Source organism: Micromys minutus (genome assembly GCF_963924665.1).
Source record: "Micromys minutus genome assembly, chromosome: 29".
NCBI lineage: Eukaryota > Metazoa > Chordata > Mammalia > Rodentia > Muridae > Micromys > Micromys minutus.
The window spans coordinates 18590714-18612040 of NC_137964.1; the positions used below are offsets into that span (position 1 = coordinate 18590714).

The window sequence follows — 21327 nt, forward strand, 5'->3', positions numbered from 1 at the left end:
TTCTACCAGCTTTCAAAGAACTATAGCCAATACATATTAAAATATTTTAAAAACATAGAAACAGATGTAACACTTCTAAATTCCTTTCATGAATCCAGTTTGATTCTAATACCAAGCCAAACAAAGGCAAATCATAAAAAGACGTGGTAGGCTATTATCCCTCTTGAACGTAGATACAAAATTTCTCAAACAAAATACTTGCAAAGTGGGTGTAAGTGGAGATCAGAATGATCACCCGCCATGATCAAATTGGCTTTATCCTGGTGATGTATAAAGGATGGTTTCATATATAAAAGCAGATACATGTAATAAATCATATAAAGGAACTTAAAGGTAAAAATTACACCACCATCTCAATATATATACAGAAGTGGTCTTTGACAAAATTCAACATGCCTTTCCTGATCAAGGTTCTAGACAGAATAGGCCTGAAAGGAAAATACATCAACATAATGAAAACTATATATGGCAAACTCAGAGACAATATTATCCTAAATGGAGAAAAAACAGGGCTGTCCACTATCACCATTCCTTTTCAATACAGTGCTTGAAGCACTAATTAGAACAATGAGACAAGAGAAGGAAATTAAAGGGAGTGTGAGAAGTCAAACCATCCACATTTGTAGTTAATATGATAATAAACGTAAGCTATCCCAAAGATTCTACCACAAATTTTCTAAAAATAACACTTTCACTAAAATGGCAACAAACAGTATCAACTTATAAAAATCAGTAGCCTTTCTAAATACCAATAACAGACATTTTTGGAAAGAGTTCCCAGAAAGACTCAAGATTCTCCTTAAACACACACACACACACACACACACACACACACACACAGAGAGAGAGAGAGAGAGAGAGAGAGAGAGAGAGAGAGAGAGAGAGAGAGAATTAACCAAGGAGTTGAAAGACTTCTACAATGAAAACTCTTATCTCTAAAGTATTTCTGTCACAGACACCACCGAAGAGAAGCAGCCATCACCGGGTGCTACCCCATAGCCTCAACTGAACAAGGGCCACAAAATAACAAAGAATGTCAGCAAGCCTAGGCACAGCCGGCTTTGCTGGGGCCTCACCAAACACAGCAAGTTCATGTAGGGCCTGATCCAAGAGGAGAGCAAGAGCACTTCCATGGAACTGCTGCTCAAAGTGTCTAAAGGCAAGCTACAGTTCAAGTTCATCACGAAGAGGTAGGAGAGCTGGGGTATGTACTGGCAGCCATGAGGAAGGCTGAGGCCTCATTCCCTCGTCAGTGAACATTTATGCTGTGCTCTTCATGCACATGCATGTACACACACACACACACACACACACACACACACACACACACATACATACACACACATCTCCAAGGAAAGAACTTGAAGAAACCCCTAGGAGAAGAAGAGAATTCTTATGGCACGTGCACGCACACACCACACAAACAAACAAACAAACAAAAACCAACCAAGATAGTCAAAGTAATTCTGAGCAAAAATAATCATGATAAAGGGACTACTGAACCAAATTTTAAGCTACGTCACAGAGCTATAGTAGAATGACAAAAAAAAAAAAAAAAAAAAAAAAAAAAAAAACCTAAAAAAACTTTAAAAAAAAAAACACAAAAAAACCAGCAGTGTGCTGGCACGGAAACAGATATGCAGATTGGTGGAACAAAATAGAAGACCCAAACGTGAGTACACATAATTACAGCCATCTGATATCTGACAAAGACACCAAAAATACTCACGGGAGGAAAGACAGCATCTTGCACAAACGGTGCTGTGGAAACTGGATGTTCACATATAGAAGAATAGAATCTAACCTGCATGTATGCTCTTGCATAGAAACCAACTCCAAATGGGTCAAAGACATGGATTTTGTAATTTACAAATTTGTGAAATTTGTAATGCTGAAACCGTTAGAAGACAAAATAAGTGGAGCCCGGCAAGATGTAAGCGCAGAAAAAGACTTCAAGAATGGGATTCCATTTGCCCGGGAATTAAGTTCAATACCAGACAAATGGGACCTCATAAAAGTCAAAACCTTCTGCACAGCAGAGGAGACAACTTGTTGAATGAGGAAGCCTGCAGAGTGGGAGACAGGCTTTGCTGTGAGTGCAGCCAATGGGAACTTGATATCCAGAACTAGCAAAGACTGCAATAAACAAAGACTCCAGAAAACAAATGGTGTAATTAAAGAATAGCCTATGAATCAAAAGGAGTACTAAACATGGTTGAGAAACCATGAGGATGGGGAAGGAGCACCAGAGAGAACGGTATGCCGTGTGTGGTACGGAGAAGGAAGAGGAGAAGGAGAGCTTTAACTGGAAATGTAGGAGGAAAAGGCAGTACAGAGGAGAACGAGAAAGCACAGAATAACAGAGTGCGTTAGAAAATACCATAATCACATAAGCACATTTATAGGTATAGGGTGTGTGTGTGTGTGTGTGTGTGTGTGTGTGTGTTTGTGTGTGTGTGTGTGTGTATTTTAAAGGAGGTATGCCGAATGGGGTGGTAATGTTTCTCCAAGAGCCATAGACTGACAACTTCTAATGTAGGTAAAGAAAACCTCTCTTTGTGTTGTTGGTGGGGAGGAGGTGTCCAAGAGACTCCCCAAACAATATAGGCTATTATCATTGTCCTTGTTTGTCTCCCAGAAATTGAAGAAAAGACCATATTTCTGAGATAGCACGCATTTCAGAGATAGGAGAAATTGAGCTGGAACCGACCTGAATGTCTCCTCCGAGAGGATTAGCTCTCATAATACTGGAAGGCTCTGTGCAGGCTGTCAAAGGAGAAAAGCATCTAATATTCTCACCCAGCTGTAAAGCCTAGAATCCACAACAATGACCAGCCCAGCAAGATATCCCCAGCAAGGCAATATTGGCATCATTAACTCTAATTGGATTTATGGCCCACTCAGTAGAAGAGAACTCATACCTAGCACTATAAACCTAGCCAATTCCGTGTGGCTGGTGAGGTCACAGACTCTAGAGGAGAGCCTACTACTGCCGTTTTCTTAAACCACTTAATTTCTACCTGCATTCCAAATAATTAACCACATAAGTAAGTGTGGCTATTAGCCCCTCATCAAAGAGCTTTTTCAGAGGATGGAGGCTATTACATATACCAACCCTCAAAATACAAAGAATAAGTTACCATGGGGTTCTCCTCCCTAATTGCTACATCTACAATGCAATCCCTACACCTAAGGCTCTGGAAACATCACAGGTGAGGAGATGAAAGCCTGTGAGAACCACAGGACCAGGATGCCTACTTTGAGAGTGTGTCTTCATGCTATGCCTGTGAAATCTGAACAATATGGCTATATAAACAAAATCTGCATAACAATAATGCCAATCAACATGGCAACTGGGATGGGGGAAAGCTTGCAAAGTCCCACCTCTACCTGGATGAAAAGCTACAGGCAAACAATGGGTGTTAAAAGGGTTTTCCAGGGACAAGCTCCCTGAGAGGTTATCTAATCTCCAGTGGTCAGTTCTAAACACATAAAAATTTGAATAACACTAAATGGACCCAGTAGGTAAGGAGATGAAGGGAGAGAAATTATATAAACACAGTATTCATATATGTAATTGTATATATAGTATATATTATGTATATATTATATATATATGATTTCAATTAAAAGAAAAATTCTCAGCAGTGGACTGACTCCACATGGCAATAACAGTTAGGGTCATTTTTTAGTATAATAAAAATCACTTGTCTTGTTGATCAAGGACAGAGTGACTGCTCACCCAGACACCAACATGCTTAGAAAGGGCAAGCAAGATAGAGACAGGAGCCCCCCGGGATGAAATTTCATGACAAACACCCAGTTGTCAGAACTCTCTCTCTCTCTCTCTCTCTCTCTCTCTCTCTCTCTCTCACACACACACACACACACACACACACAGGTTAAGCAGAGCCTTCTCAGGGAGACACAGTCATGGTCAAAGTCCACTCTAAGTGGTGGGTAGCATTCATAGGACCCTGTATTCATCAGTTTGTGAGTCATGGGTAATGAACTATATACTTTGTGTAGTAAAGAGTAACACTGTGGTTGGTAAGTGTGTAGGGATGCTGCTGTATACAGCATGAGGACCCCCAAGACTCACATACAAAGCTGAGGGTGGTGCACTGGGAGCACCCTAGCCCTGGAAAGGTACAGACAGGATGAAAGCTGATCTGAGAGCCAGACTAGCCAAATGAAAGAGGAAGGATCACCAGGTTTAGTGAAGGACTTTGCCTCAAAAACAAACAAACAAACATTTTTTAAGGTTTAACATTTTAAGGTGGGAAAGACCAAGAAAGAATGTTGATAGAGGATGAAAAAGAACATGGTGTAGAAACCAAGACACAGTCACAAAAGAGTGTCCTCTGAGCTACCATTTCTCTAGCTTCCACTCAATCATGGTTCACTCTTGCTGTGACAGGCATGCAAACTCAACATTCTGGGCTTTGAAATGCAAAGAACCATTTTTGGACAAACACCCCCATCTATTATGTGTGTGGAGATTCTGAAAGCTGGACTTTCTGCTGGCCATCAGTGCACCAGCAATGGCTCATGAGTAGCCACTGAACACAGTCGTCATGCTGACCCACTTGGAAAGGTCATTTTAAATAATTCATCAAAGCATTCTATTAACTGTATTAATTTGCTATGCAAATTTTACCGGAATGTACAAGTATGTCTTTAATTTTAATTAATTAATTGGTTTGATCAATTAATCAATCAATTAAAAAGGTAGAAAGTGATCAAGGAGAAATACTAACACTAAAGATGATCTCAAGCCTCCATCCACATGTGCACACACACTCATAGCCAATACTAACAAGGACATACACCACACACAGGTACATCACACACATATATACATGTACACACATGTCCATACAGAGTTATTTGAATTCTTTCAAAGCGCTGGAAGGTGGAAATCTAAAATTAATTTCTATGGGTCTAATTTAAGGGCATTGTTCTCTCCAGGCTCTATCAATTTCTTTCTTGTTCTTGTCTGTGTCTATGTGTTACCTCGTCTATGGCCACATCATCCTGTCCTAGTCTCAGTCATAATGTGACCTGCCCTTCTGAGTGATATAAATCTCATGAAAATGTGTGATGGTTAATTTTGAACCTTATTTGTTTGAGAAGTGCCTAAGAGCCTAGTAAAGCAGACTCCTGGGAGTATCCGGGAGGATTTTTCAAAGACGATTAGAAAGAGAAAGACACATCCTGAATATGGGTGGCACCATTCCTTAAGCTATAGGACTGGGTGGGATAAAATGAGGAACAGGAAGCCAGTGAGCATAGACAGTCTCTGTTGCCCAGATACTGTGATGTCGACTCTTCTTCTTGACTACACTTATTCCATAAAGTCCTGAGTGTTCAGACCCTGAATCCTTCCTCCTTTCCTTAAGAGATTTTGGTTCCTGCACTGGGAAGCTGAGTGACACCAGATAGTGCAATCACACTTAAAGGCACCACAGAGCTCCTCAACCTAATATTGTTGAACTTAACTACATCTGCAAAGACTTTTTCCAGATTAGGTAACATTTGCAGGTTGTAAGGGTTTGGTCCTGATATCCTTGGGATGCTATTGCCAGCCCGCCATAACAGTCCTATGGTTCCCTGTATCCTGAGATGCTGAAATTTCATGGTACATGTTAAAACATCAACAGCATTCAGTTCAAGTAAAACAAGCTTTGTTACTTCCTCTTCTTTCAGCTGTGGTCAAATAGGCAACTTAAGAGACAGGAGGTTTATTTTGGCTTATAGTTCAAAGGATACAGTTGATCATGGTAGAGAAGGCAGGGAAAAGAAAATATAAGGTGGTTGGCCACATTGCATACATAGGCAGGAAATAGAAACTGAGCAGAAAGTACCACTTGGCTATGAAACTTTGTTTTTCCCCTATGACCCACTTCTTCTCCCAAGACACCACCTTTTAAAAGTTCCACAACCTCCCCAAACAGCACTGATAGAAACAACTGTTCAAATACATGAACCTACAGAGGACTATCCTAGGCACTCTTCTATTGCTGAGGGATACCACGAGTAAGACAACTTATTGTTGTAAGAGAAAAAGCATTTAATTGAGGGCTTGCTTACAGCTTCAGCAGGTTAGTCTGTTATCATCATGATGGGAAGCCTGGTGGCAGGCATGGTGCTGGAGAAATAGCTAAGATCTCACAAGTTACACGCAGAGAGAAAAAACAAGACTGAACCTAGCATGGGCTTTAAAAGCCCACCCCTAGTAACAGACCTCCTCCAACAAGGGCACACCTGCTCCAGCAAAGCCCCACCTCCTAATTCTGCCCAAACAGTTCCACTAACTGGAGAGCAAGTATTCAAACATTCTGAGCCTATGGGGGCCAGTCTCATTCAAACCACCATGGGACATTCAAATCATGATTCGAGCTATTATGTAAGTGATGCAATAAATGTAAAATCAGGCAACAGCAGGAGGCAGAACCCAACTATGGCCTTAAGGATGTACAGAGGCACCTGTTGGAAGCATCTTTTCCCATCAACACAGCATCTACCTAAAAACCTATGAAAGAACACTAGTACTTGACACTCTTTCGTCATCTCCAGCTGGACCCAGCCCATCCTATTCTTCGCAACTATATTCTCAATGTTTGAGCGGGGAAAATGTTACTCTGAGGAAGGTGACCTCTTTGTCAAGACCATTTTTCTCAGACTGTTACCGCAACACTTACCAAAGCTACAGACAGATCACAGTGAAGCACCACGAAGAATACAGAAAAGTAGTTCTCACATTCTCATGTCTTTTCTTTCCATAACTGGGATGAACACTTACTGTAGGGTAGTGGCTCTCAACTTTCCTAATGCTGCAACCCTTCAATATAATTCCTCAGGTTGGGAGACAAGCACTTAACCACTGAGCCACCTCTCTGGCCCCTACCTCCCATTTTAAAAGCAGCTGGTACGTGTTTGCAGGCAGGTATATGTGGGGGTTTGCACATGTATCTGAGCATATCTGAGTATGTACATGTAGAGGTCAATCTTGGTTCTCATTCTTTAGGTGACACCCACCTTACTTCTCAAAAAAGAGTATTTCATTAGGGACTCAGGATTCAACAACTCTGTTTTCCAATGGCCTCTGGTGACCCCTGAGAGTCATTTTAGTCCCCAAAAGGTTGAGAACCACCACCCTAGGGCATTGCTGAATCGCATTTTCCTCTGAACTGAGATGTTTCCTGAGGGAGTTGGGGAGGATGCTCATGAGACTCGGGAGGTCAAACAAACTTCACATGTCTGGGAAGACTGAAACATGAAGTATCTCTAAGACCTCTCTCGACTGTATAGAAGCAGGGTCCAAGTTTGCTTTCTAATACTGCCATAAAAAAAAATCATGACCAAAAGTCATGCTAGGAGGAAAGGGTTAGTGTCAGCCCTGTCCTCCTGACTGCAAATTGTAAAGTAAGGTTTGGAGTTAGAGCTTTTTTTTAAAGCTGTACTCTGTGGTAGGGTGGACTTTTCAGAGACATGGCTGTCTTTGAATTATTGTTCTCCTGTGTCCCCTCACCCATACTCCTGTTAATAGACCCAAGAAAAACTTACTGGTTCACCATGTTGGATATTGGTACAAACCTTAGTGTGTCAAGAATTCCCTGTCTGGGATGAGGAGGTATGTTGCCATTTCCCCAGGCAAAGTTTCACATAACAGTCCATTTTTATGTCACTACCTCAGAAGTCCAGAGCAAAAGATATAAACTATGTTCTGAGCCATAAAATGTGTCCAATTACCTCATGCCCATGAGGCTCTATATGGTACTGTGTTGAGTTGTTCATACAACGCTCCAGAGACACAATCACACTGGTGTCCTTCACAGCACTCCCAAATAGTAAATATATTATCTCTACTCTCCACAGTTATTTGAGATTCTTGAATCTCCACAGAATATGTTAGAATGATTCTTTTCTCTGTTTTTTTTTTTTCTTCCTTTCCAAAGAATGTTATGGTTTGAATATGAAATGTCCTCCCAGAGAGGCATATGTTGAATGCTTGGTCTCTAGCTGGTGGTGCTAATAGGAAGTGTAATGGTTAGCTATAATTGTCACCTTGACAATTCGAGGCTTGGAGTTACCTGGAAAGAGACTCTCAATGAGGAATTGTCGTGATAAAATGGACGGTAGGAGACTGTCTTAAGTTCGTTGGTGGGATGATCCAACTGTGGGCAACTCCATATCCTACACATGAGGTCCCAAAATATCTGAACAGTGAACTCAAGCTGAGCACATGCAGGCAAGTGAGAATGCACCCAGCTGGCTTTCTCTGCTCTTCACTATGGGGTAACATGACGGGTTGTAACTTCTTGCCTTAACTTCCCCACAGCGATGGACTTACAACCTGGAGCTATAAGAGGACATACGCCCCCTTTCCTCTAAGTCACTTTTTCTCAGGGCACTTTACTACAGCAACAGAAGGGAAAACAAGACAGTGAAGGTTTGATGGAAGACTTGAGTCATTAGGAATGGGTCCTTGGGAGAGCATTAAGCAAAGCACCTTCCTGTTAAGTCCTTTGCTTCCTGTCTGCCATAATGGAGACAGCTTCTGCCATAATTCTCCCATGATGCTCTGCCTTACAACAGACCTAGAAATAGTAACTGTGGACCAGAGATATTTTGAAACAGAGATAAAATAAGTTTACCTTTTAAATGGTGTTTCTGCCAGGTATTTTGTCACAGTTCCTGGTAAAATTAGTACAAGGAGAAAGAGTTCCTTCAGCATCTTATGGTTCTATGATGTAGAACTTGCAGGGCTGTGTTTCCGCAAAACTTCTCATTTAAGTCCACGAGGTATCAACTTCCAAATTTGCTATATAATCCCAAATTAGAGTTCTGCAGTTATCGTATAAAATTTCTCCCACTCCCTACTCATTTTGCACTAGCAGATGTCTGTGTGTGTGTGCATGCCTGTGTGTGCCCGTGTGTATGTGCATGTATATGTGTGAGTGTGCATGTGTTTGTAGGCACATGTGTGAGCACATGTGTGCATACATGCCTGTGTGTGAGAGAGAATGAATGCTTCCTTACTGTAGACACAATGTGAACAGTTCCCTCAAGATCCTGATGTTATTTTTCTGTAGTGATGGACTGGAACCTAGAACTGTGAACTAAAATAAGCTCTTTCTCTCTTAAGTTGCTTTTGTTGGGGTATTTTATTACAGCAACAAGAAGAGAATCAAAGGTAAATGGCCCCAGTTAAGAATATAACTCTACATTCTCCTGCCCCCTCACTCTTTTTAAAATCTATGCCCCCAACACCACCTGGATGCAGTCTTTAGAAATGGGTGTGCATTCATTCATTGTATATCTAACACAGAAAGAAATGCATCTAAGAAGATAAATGACTGAGGAACTGCACACCTACATTTCTGTAACTCTTAATGAGGCTCCAAGAAGAAGCATTTTTTTCTAAAATAGGGTACCAATGCTAAAGAACTAAGTCCAACCAAGTATTTCTAGGTGAGCTGATGGGAAAACTAGCATCCCTGGAGTCCCTGCACAATCTGCAGACAGCTCTACTGGAAACCTCCTTCTCAGCAGTGGTTTGCTAGTTTTATTAGCTGTGGGAGGGACCCTGTCAATCTTGTAACTTTCTGTGCTTAGTCTGTTTCATTAACTTCCTGAGCCTTGCCAGTTTCCTGAGCTTCCTGAGTTCTAATGGCTGTTTCGTCCCCCCTCCTAGAGATAATGTTCCAAATTAGAGGTAGTACCTGTACCACCTATGCTTGCATTTGGCCATCTTGCTGCAGAGACAGGCAGGCAGGAACAAAGCCACTACCACTTTGTGAACTTTCATCCAGCAAAAGTTCTTTCCTTAACCCATCAGTACCTAGTGACTGTCACAGACTATTGAGAAACTCAAGGCGCCTGCCCCCTAAAATATCCCTTACTTGACAAGCTCCAGTGGAGGAGTGCAAAGCTTTTAGACACTTTCCAAAATGATGTTGTGCTGAACCCCAAGTCTCTGTCTCTGCAAGGTACAGTTGCCATAGCAACTCCAGCTAATGAATATGTATGCAAATGAGCAAAGAATTTATTCATCATTTGACAGTTGTTCTAGCTGCTTTGCCCTTCCTGCAACTTGAAAGGCTGAAGGGTGGGGTATTTAAAAAGTATGTGTTTGGTAAAACATTGGTTAAGTGTTTGTTTTCAGAGCTCATGGGGAGGGGGGTTGTCATTCTTTCATTTTTGTGATATATATATATATATGATATCTCTGCATCTGTTCTAAGAATAAATAAAACCAAAAGTAATGGGACACATGTGCTTTCAATCCCTTAGGGAGGAAAAATTGCAGTGGGTGGATGACAAGCAATAAGCCAAAATTTTGCTCCACTCATAGTTTAGGTCCCAAGCAAGGCCTGAGAGACTCCTGAGCTGTCCTTGCAAAGAATGAGTCTCTGATTCCTCCTCCCTTGATTCCTCATTAAGTGACCAAGGACATCCATGGCCAGACAAAAGCTGAGAAGGAAAAAATAAACATAGCCCAGAATGTCAGGCCCCTAGAAGGATGCTCTGGTCCTCTGGGCTAGGATACTGAAAAGGAGCCTGAAAGAGTAGCTCAATGCAATAGGGCTCACCTATCATGAGAAGGGGCAAGAGTCTAGATACAATGCCCAGCACTGAAAGAAGAAAGAATAAGGGAAGGAAGCAAGAAAGAAAGAAGGGAGGGAGGAAAGGAGAGATGGAGGGAGGCAAGAAAGGAAGGATGGTGTGGTGGTTTGAATATACTTGGCCCATGGGAAATGGCACTATTAGGAGGTGTGGACTTGTTGAAGTCAGTGTGGCCTTATTGAAGGGATTACATCACTGTAGGGGTGGACTCTGAAGCTCTGCTTAGTGTGGAAGAGTCTGTTTTCTCTGGTTTGTCCTTGTAAAATGATGTAGAACTCTCAGCACATCCAACACCATGCCTGACTTGATGCTGCCATGCTTCCCACCTTGAAAATAATGAACTGAACCTCTGAACCTGTAAGCCAGCCCCAATTAAATGTTGTCCTTTATAAGAGTTGCTTTGGTCATGGTGTCTCTTCACAGCAATAGAAACCCAAAGACAGAAGAAAAGAAGAAAGGAGGGAGGGAAAGAAGGAATATAAGGGAGAGAAGGAAGGGAGGGAGGGAGGGAGGGAGGGAGGGAGGGAGGGAGGGAGGAAAGGAAATAAAAAGGAAGCGAGGGAAGGACAGAGAGAATGAGATAATGGGAAAAAAGAATAATAAAAACAGAGAAAAGCAAGGGAGGAGGAAGGAAGAAAGGAAGGAAAGAAGGACGTAGAGGAAGAAAGAAGGAAAGGAATAAGTAACAGACTGGAGCAGAGAGAGAGAAATGGAAGAAATACAGAAAAGGAGGAAAGAAGGAAGGAAGTAGCAAACAAGGAAGAATGAAGGAAACTGCAAAGGAAGACAGCTGGGTGATTCAATAGCAGCAGCAGCCTGAGGCTGTACTTTGAACGCTGCACCCATCCCAGGCCTGTTTTCTCTGCTTCCTGGTCTGACACCATGTGAAGAACACACACCTCATGATCTCATTAAGGAATCCCACCAGCGTTCACCACTTCCGTGGACAGAACCCTCTAAAACCGTGAGTCAAAAGAAATCCTTCCTCTCTTATGTTGCTGCTCTTAGGGAGTTTTGTCAGAGCAGCAAGACGAGTATGAAACACACATTCCAGATTTAATTGAATAGTCTGCACAACACTGAGTACAATCCTGAGACCAAAGATTCACCAACTCATTCATAAAAACTCTAGGCACACAATGGGGCACAATGGGACCTGACATCTGCGGCTAACCAGAACAACAGTAACTCACAAGGGGATCTGTAAATTCACAGTTACCTTTTCCTGTGACCCGACCACAGTTCTCTTCCTCATGATCTCAATGGTTTGTGTCAGAATTGATCCCAAAGTGAATTTACCCACCATAAAAACAAGCAAGTTCACCCTTAATGGACATCAGATAAATTGTTTTAAATTGGGCAGAACTGGATGAAATTTCGCCTCTCAGGCAGTGGTGAACCTAAAACAAAACAAACATTAACAAACAAAACCTACAAGCATATGAAGAGACAGGTCAAATTCTCAGACTCCTAGCATGAGAATGGCATAGAATGTAAAGGGACCACATGTAAAGCAGGAAGCAGGAAGACAAAGGCTATGCTTGGCTCAGAGAGGTAATTTAGAGCTGGGGAAGTAAGTGTGCCTGGTGTGCAAGCATGAGAATATGAGTTTGAATCCCCTGAGCCTACATCAAAAGTAAGGCATAGCTGTGTGTCACTTTGACTCCAGCACTGGGAGGCAGAGACAAGATGGGTTCCAAGAGCTCACTGGTCAGCCAACCTAGCTCAAACAGTGAGTTTCCAGTTTAGTGACTGATTGTTTATTGAAACAATGAGGTGAAAAACAATATAGCAAGACACCTGGCATCTGCACTGGCCTCTACATACATGCATACACATGAACACAGGCACTCACATACACACATTCATGCACATAAACACATGCATGTACAACACACACACAGAGCCCACACTCCAAATTCTCTTCTTAAAGGTAATTTTTTTTTTGTTCGCTAGCCACAGGAGAACAAGGGGGCATTTGGAAAGGAAAGGGTTACATTACAAAATGTTAGCAAGTAGGTGCAAGGGCTGCGGGTTGCTGGCTCTATTATTTAAGAAAACTTTCCTCTGAGCTAGTTTGGCTCACTCCAGATGACCAACTTGTTTTGTTAAAATGACTACAAATGCAGAAAGCAGTCAAAAGTATCCTTTAAGTCTTGAAAACACCATGACTTTATTCTACAGTAAAACCCACAAGAACCACAGCCGCTACTGTGAGGCCCGAGATGTGAGGGGGTGAAGGGGAGACTACAGAGCCCACAGGGACTCCAAAGCACCCTTTCTCCACATACATCTATGAAAGGATTCAGGTTCCCGTCCCGTGTGTGTGTGTGTGTGTGTGTGTGTGTGTGTGTACTAAGCAAGCACTCTAACAATTACCTACAACCTCAGCCCTCCATTTGTGTTTTCTAGAGTTGCTCAGGCTGATCTTGAACTTGTGATGCTCCTGCCCCAGGCCCCTGAGTAGCTAGGATGGCAAGTTGAGGCAATTCTCAGCATGGCTGCCCTGTCACTTCTTCAAGGATGGTTCATAAATATTATCTCTCTGGGCACAGTGCCATAGCCAGACACCTGTCAGGAACCAACTTCATTCAGTGTGGAAGGATATTAGCTCACAGTTTGAAGGCACACAGTCCGTCGTGTTGGGAAAGGCGTGGTGGGAAGGGTGGAGGCTCCTTGCTCACACTTGAGTGGATCCGAAAGCAGGGAGAGAGGCGAATGCTTGTACTTAGTTGATCTCATCCTTTCTTGCCTCCTTTTATTCAGTTCAGGACTCCAGCCCAGGGGACAGTGCCACCCACATTCAGGGTGGGAATGGTAGGAAGGCTATTTACCCATCAGCTATTTCTCCCTGGAAACAACACTGTAGATACAGACAAACATGTGTTTCATTAATGCCCTAGACATTTCCTTGTATATGCATGTATGTGTGCACAGTGTGTGTGAAAATACACACAGGTGTGCACGTGAAGGTGCATATGTGTATGCTTTGGGTGGCAGCCAGAAGCCATCTGCCTTGGCTGGTTTTTTGTTGGGGGGGGAGGGGATAGTGAGCATGTTTGTGTGTGCAAGCGTGTATGTGTGTGTGTGTGTGTGCGTGTGTGCACCTGTCTATTTCAAGACAGGGTCTCTCCCTTTTACCTGGCACTTGCCAATCTCGCTAGGCTGGTTAGCCTCGGAATCTACCTGTCTCCACCTTCACAGTATTCATATTACAAGTCCATGATACCATGCCTGGCTTTTTAATGTGGCTTCTGACGAGCAGACCGATGTCCTCATACTTGTGAAGCAAGCACTTCACTCACTAAGCCACTTCCCCATGATGCACCCTGAGGCCTTTTTTTTTTTTTTTTTTTTTTTTAATTCAGTCAAGTTGACAATCAAAGCAATCCATCAGGAGGTGAAAATCAGCAGTTGAACCTAAGGTGCGAGAAAGAACCAAAGGAAGCCCTGGGCGATGGGCAAAAGCTTCAAGTTTTTGTTTAAGTCTGAACAATAGTTTAGAACATATAAGACACATGACCACATCAGCACACACGCACACACACACACACACACATACACACAAGTCAGTCTCAGTTTTGACAGCTGGCTTCAGACCAGGAGAGTAATTCCAGACTTTCATGCCGGTCTTCCATTCCACCCTCTGGGACTGTCTGTCTGTGCCTGTGTGGAAGATCTCCAACAAGTTTTCCAATCCAAAGAGGCTACTGTTTGAAGGCAGCCAGCAAAGTATGCGGCTGCCTGTGAGCCCCTGATGAAAACCATATGCGAGGATTTGGCATGCACAAGTGAGCTCAGTCAGTTCCAGCACGGCCTCACGCTGAAGCCATGACCTCACTGTCGGGCGAATCAGCAGGCACCCCAGAAAGAGACAGTGAATGTGGGGTACAGATTTGCACCTAATCATGGCCACATCTTCTGCTGCCTCAGAAGCCAGGGTCTAGAACTAAAGAGACATGGTCACCTTACAGTGTGTGTGTGTGTGTGTGTGTGTGTGTGTGTGTGTGTGTGTGGTGCATGCGTGTGCACATGTGGCCAGAGGATAATCTCAGCTGTTGATCAAATATCATCCATCCTATCTAATTTCTTAAAACAGCATCGACTCATCCTTGTCAGCCAGACTGACTGGCCAGTGAGCCCCAGGGATTGCTTGTCTCTGTCCTCAGCCCTGAGATTACAGCCATGCATGTCTGTATTTGCTTGTTTGTTTGTTTTAATGGGTTCTAGGGACTGGACTCAGGTGCTCATGCTTACGTGATAATTAGCTTTTCTTATTTATCTCTCACCCCAGACCCTTTAAGACTTCAATTTTTAACTAAAGTGCAAGAAATTAATAAGGCAGGACCAATTTGTGTTTATCCTGCAAACAGAAGTGTCACTATGTTTTAGGCAAGCCCATTAATGTCGTCACTTTTTTCCCTAGTCATATGTACGTGTATGCGTATAGGTTACACATATGCATACATATATGCATCACCCCTGTAAAAAGTATCTGCCATCCCACATGCTCCACCTCAGAGAGCTACTTAAGTCAACCTGGGACCAAATTGCTATGGCAGATGCCCAATCCTCATTAAGAGAACAGTCAATCCAGCCGTCCCCAGAACTTCCTGTCACTGCCTTAATAATAAAATGCCCACAGACACATACTTCCCCCTCCAACTAGGCTTTTAAAAAATAACTTTACTCTTTTCACATTTACTCAGGATTTTCATATCATTAGTAGCATACTTGTTTAGGCCACAAAATTTGAATTTTTGAGGAAACCATGCTTCTAAAAAAATGTTTCCTGTAGAAGATCAAGCCAACAGCATAGGCCAGCAATCCCATAGGCAGATCTGATTGGACTTGGTGTGAGGAAGAAAAGAAGAGGAGGAGGAGGAAGAGGAAGAAGAAGAGAAAGAAGAGAGGACATAAAGGGAGGAGGGTGACTGTTGGGGCTATCTGGGAGTAATGGGATGGAGTAGTGGGGTGTATATAATCAAGATGATTGTTTGCATGTATGAAATTGTCAAAGAATAAATAAGACACTCGATTAAAGTAATAATAAAGTAAACAGGGGACTGGAAAAGATGTCTTGGTGGTTAAGAGAGCTGGTTGCTTTTGCAGAGAACCTGGGGCCGTTTCTAGCACACAGATGGTGGTTTACAGACAACTGGAACTCCAGCTCAGTGGATCGGGTGCCCTCTTCTGACCTTTATGGGCATTAGCACACACACAGGTGCAGGCACACATATTTACAGACATAAAAATGAAGTCAACTTTTAAAAGTAAATCACTATAGTCTGGGCATAATAGCGCATGTTTGAGAGACTAAAGCAGAAAGATTGCAAGTTCTAAAACAGCCTGGGCTGTGGAGTGAGTTCCAGAACAGTCTGAGGTTCCGAGCAAGACTCTGTCTCCTAATTTCCAGAGCTCACAAGCATTTTTACCTGCTTGGTCTTTGTGAAATACCTGGTGAGTTATCTTTGGTTGAATAAACTGATACTTTGGTTGAATAAACAAGTAGACACTCTCCAAATATTTGCTTCAGCGTTCTGCCGGCAGAATCCATACAATCCTGTTAAACTGCAAGCAAGTTGGTGGAAATCAAGACTCTCTTATACAGCAGATGGAGCAAGTGCCTGAGCTTGTCTTCCCGAGTTACTTGAAGAATGTCCACACATACGGTCCTCTAGGGCTCCAACACTTACACAGCCAGATGGGATCTTCAGTATCATGAAAACTCTCCATGGGCTGGAGTCTAGCACTTAGTGCTGCATTGGCCCCGTTTGTATGACGGCTAATCTTGCTTATCTACTTTGTAGAATCTAGGTCAGCGGTTCTCAACCCTCCCAATGCTGTGACCCTTTAACACAGTCCCTCGTCTTGTGGTGACCCCTAACCATAAAGTTATTCTTGTTGCTACTTCCTAACTATAATTTTTGCTGCTCTTGTGAATCGTAATGCAAGTATCTGATAGGCAGGATGTAGTGTCATTGTTACAAATCGACCCAAAGGGGTCACGATGTCCCCGTTGAAAAATGCTAACCTAGAATCATCTAGGAGACAAGCGGCTGGGTGTGTCTGAGAGGAAGTTTCTAGATTGGGTTAACTGAGGCAGGAAAACATATCCTAAATGTAGATGGAGCCCTGAACTGAATCAAAAGGAGACAGTGAGCTGAGCATCAGCATCCATCTCTCTCTGCTTCCTGATTGTGGTACCACATGACCAGCCACCCCATGCTCCTTTCTATATGTGGATATGTGCACACGAGTTATAGGTGGTTATGAGCAATCCAGTATGGATGTTGGGAGCCAATCTCAGGCCCTGTGCAAGAGCAGCAAGCATTCTTAACTGCTGATCCATCCCTCTGCCTTCAAGACATTTCAAACTAAAAATCAACAGCACCCTCTTAGGTCTGTCACCCATGGTATTTTTCAAACACATTGATTAAGGCAGCTTTGTTGCTGTGTCATCTGTAACCCCATGACTCAGGAGGCTGAGGCTTAAGGATCAGCAGGAGCTTGAATCCCGCCAAGGGATACAAAGTGAGACCCTGTCTCCAGAAAAGAAAAAAACTAAAATTTAAATTAAATAAAAGTTCTAAGCAGGAAACTATCCTTCAGTGCCCCTCTGAAACGAGGCTGGGAGCGAATGGAAGATAGGTTTTGCTGTAGGCACTTTGCCCTGGCCCTTCAGAACTATTGCTACACAATACAAAGCCCAGTCGTATCCGGCCTGCAGCGACACGTTGAGTCACCATCCATCAGAGACCGCTCAGACAATGCCTGCCCCCGATAGAGCAGCTCTGCGCTGAAGTGGAAAAAAAAAAATCACCATCCACAGCTGTGCTTCATTCACCATATGGTCTCCATTGTCACTGTCCTCTCTTCTAACACATCTCGCAGGGACGCAGGAGAAAGCTAAACCGAAAACTGGCGTATAGACCAAACAAGCAGTCTCCTACCATATTGTTCTCGTTTCCTTTATGCTGCTGTGACTCAAAACAAAAGCGAAGCCCTCTGACCAGAAGCAATCCAGGGAAGGAAAGGTTGGTTTCATCTTTGAAATACCAGTTCACGGCCAGCACTGCAGAAGGTCAGGGAAGGACCCAAAGTAGGAACATGGAGTCAGGTGGATTAGTTGCTGTGACAGTACACCATGAACAAAAGTGACCTATGAAAGAATTTGTCTTGGTTTATGGCTTAAAAGGATAAGAGCCCATCGTAGTGGGAAGATCTGACAGCAGATAGGCATAGTACAGGAGCAGGAAGCTGATCGATTACATCTTAGTCGGCAAAACCATGAAGCAGAGTGAACTGGGAATGGGGAGAGACTATAACGTTCCAAAGTTGGTCCCCAGTGATGTACTTCTTCCAGCAAGTCTCTACCTTCTAAAGGTTCCATAACGTCCCCAAACAGTGCCACTTACTGGGAAGCAAGTGTTCAAATACATGAGCCTACAGGGAACATTTCTCACTGGAAGCTCCATAGCAGGACAGGTTGCTATTCCACAAAGCAGGCTGTGACTCTTCAGTCATCTTTCCTTAACCTCCAAAATAGCTGAGGTGACATACCTGTACCAACAGGCCTGGCTGTGATAGTTGCTATCTTATTTGGTTTACAGTACTATTCAGATGTTATTTCCTCCTAACTAAAATACTCCATTCTGGAAGAAGGCTTTTAAGACCCAAAAAGTAAAGAAAATGTACAAGTCTCAGGAAGTTCCTGAAACTCACAAGATTTACCTACCCAATATTATATAAGCAGTAGTGAGTGCTGGAGAAAGGACAGTCTACTATCAGCTTTGCTCTTTGCAAATTGTGCTAAGAGCTATAAGCTCCAGGGATACAGCTGTGTTTTGGAAACTGTGAGGACAGCTTGATCAATAAAGTACTTGCCTTGTAACAATGAGGATCAGAATGAAAGTTTTTAAAAATTAGAGCTGCAGGCATAGAAGGAGTGAAGACAAGAGGATCCCATAGTGAATGGCTGCCAGTGGGTGAATGCTGAGTCTCTAAGTAAAGACCCTTTCTCAAGAATTAAGGTGGGTGGAGCCTAAAGAACAAGACTCAAGATTGACCTCTGACCCTCTGACTTCTACATGTACATGGTCAGATGGGCTCACATATACACACATGCAAACACACATAAGCTGCTTTTAAAATGGGAGGTAGGAGCCAGAGCCATGGCTCAGTGGTTAAATGCTTGCCCCTTAAGCACGAGCACCAGAGTCTGAATCCCCAGAACCTACATAAAATATGTGTGGGTGTTATGGCCTGTAATCCTAGACTCAGAAGGCAGAGATGGGATTCCCACTGCAAGTGGCTAGCTAGAGTAGGTATATTAGGATCTCAGGTTTGATTCAGAGATGCTGCCTCAGTGAACAAGATCAGAGAGCCATAAAAGATGCTTCTAAACATCAACCTGAAGTCTCCACACACATCAAACACACACACACATAAAATTAACACATACATACATGCACACCACATGCATGAAAATGGAAAAAATAAGATTTATATTCTTTTTAAATTTCTCTGTGTGTATGTACACATCAGTGTAGCTTCTGCAGAGGTCAGGGATGTCAGATCCCCTGGAGCAGGCATGTAAGCCTGGTTGTGAGCCACCCAACATGGGTGCTCAAAGCCAGATCTGAGCAGAAGGGCATGGGTCCTTAACCACTGAGCCCTCCAGCCCTGAAGATGGGGAAAACAAATACAATAAAATGGGAGGGCAAGGAAAAGAGGCTCTACCTGCTCCACCAACCAAACTGGCTTCATCCTTTCCCATAACTGCCCCCCCCCAAGCATCCTCCGGAGCTCACACAGTCCTGTTGAGCAAAGCCAGATCATGTCAAGTTTCTATTCCTAACATGTAAACTGAGACGGGGCTCAGAGCATGAGACTTGGATAAATCCCGGGCCCAGCCTGGCAGTGCCGAGCACGTCTCACCATCCATGTCCAGACGCTGCATGATGATAGCCAGCTCCACTTCGCTCGGCATGTACCCCAAAGAGCGCATGGCCATGCCCAGCTCCTGCTTGGAGATGAAGCCGTTCCCATCTCTGTCCAGAACCCGGAAAGCTTCTCGGATTTCTGCAAGGAAAAAGAGCAGAGAGTCCACAGGTCACACGGCTGCTTCCTTGCGTTCAAACCATGGGTGACTGATAGGTAGCTTCTTGCTGTACTGGTAGGAGACTGACTGTGACTAAACACTCACTATGCAATGATTGAAGGGGAGAGCGTAGCAATGGGGGAGGGGTCATTTGGTAGAGTGCTGCCGTACTATGCACGAAGCCACGGGGTTCCCTCCGCAGCACTGTATAAACCAGGCATGGTGATGCTGGGTTGTAATCCCAGCCCTGGGAAGGAAGGTGGAGGCAGGAGGATAAGAAGTTTAAGGATATCCTAGTGAACATAGAGAGGTGGAGACCAGGCTGAGCTACATGCGACCCTGTCTCAAAATGATAGACAAAATAATAAATAGACAAATAGGTAAAGTGGAGAAATGAGAAAGAAAGCCAGACAAGATCTCTGGCCTGTAAAGGTGTGTACCCACACACGTGTGAACACACACATACACACATGATTATACAATAAAACATGGAAAGAAAGATGGGGGAGGAGAAAAATGGCCAGGCAAAGAAAGGAGGGAGACAGGAATGGGAGAGAAAAAGAAAACCAAGAGGCAGGTGCCTCTCCGAGTCTGTACACACTGCAGTAGGCACAGTCAGTCAGGGGTCCCAGCAGAAAGCCACTTTGATAAAGGGGGAGGCTGTGTGAGCTTTGCAGAAACAACAGGGTCAGGGGACCGTGTGTGAGAGCCCCCCCTTGCTGTTGCTGGAGACATGCAGTGATTAATAACCCCAGAGGCAGGAGGTGAGCATCCCGCTGTTCCCACTTCATCCTTCTGATCTGCGGTTTGATGGTTATAAACAGCCGCAGCTCAACAGGAATGTCAAAAGGGTTCGAGAGAACTTTAATCACTTTCTCCCTGGGCTGGAAAAGAACTTGGTTCTCCAGTCACTAAGGCTCATTTCACACAGCAGGAAGTCTCTCCCTCCCCCCCTTTCACTCTGGGCTGTACCTACAGCCTTCCTCACAGAGCCTCTGACGCTGAAAGTCCTATCTGGAGTGAACATTTCTATCATGTCACCCTTGTGAGCTATGACGAATTTGAGATCACAGTTTAATGAGACGAGGTGCATCCTGTGGATCGGACAAAGACTAGATCTACAGCAGCTTGGAGCTGCTCCAACAAATCCAGTGTTGGGAGGACGCAGAGAAGGGCTCAAGGATAAGGGTGCTGGCTGCACACCCAGGAGCAGCCAAGTCCGTGACACTTGTCTTTCTCCAGAAGGCTTATTTCACTTAACGTGGAAGCCTTCCACTCCCTCCAAATAAGTAACCCAGTTCTTCATCATGGCAGCATAATACTCTATGTGTGCACCTCCTACACTTCCTTCATCGTTTGTAGAGGCTCTTAGAGACTGGGTCAGTTTCAGGCTATTGTAACTAAAATAACAAGCATAGATGTGTAGGTTTCTCTGTGGCATGCAACTCAGATTTTTATTCCTTTGGGCAAATACCTAGGAGGAATACTGCTACATCAAAAGGTAAATTATGAATCTGTGGTGCAGGAGAAAAGTGTGTACATGGGTGCAGGTGCTGTAGGAGGCCTGAGAGAATGGCTGATCTTTTGAAACT

The 21327-nt window shown here is 43.6% G+C and overlaps 1 protein-coding gene across 1 annotated transcript in view; it reads right to left on the minus strand.

The window, feature by feature from the left end:
* The window catches only part of CALN1 (calneuron 1), a gene marked incomplete at both ends in the record, with an annotated part of 419834 nt that overhangs the window by 205721 nt on the left and 192786 nt on the right, over positions 1 to 21327 (minus strand). Inside the window, one exon of the mRNA XM_080940491.1 lies at positions 19573 to 19716. Coding sequence (XP_080796617.1) covers positions 19573 to 19716 — 144 coding nt within the window. The remainder of the gene's footprint in view (positions 1 to 19572; positions 19717 to 21327) is intronic.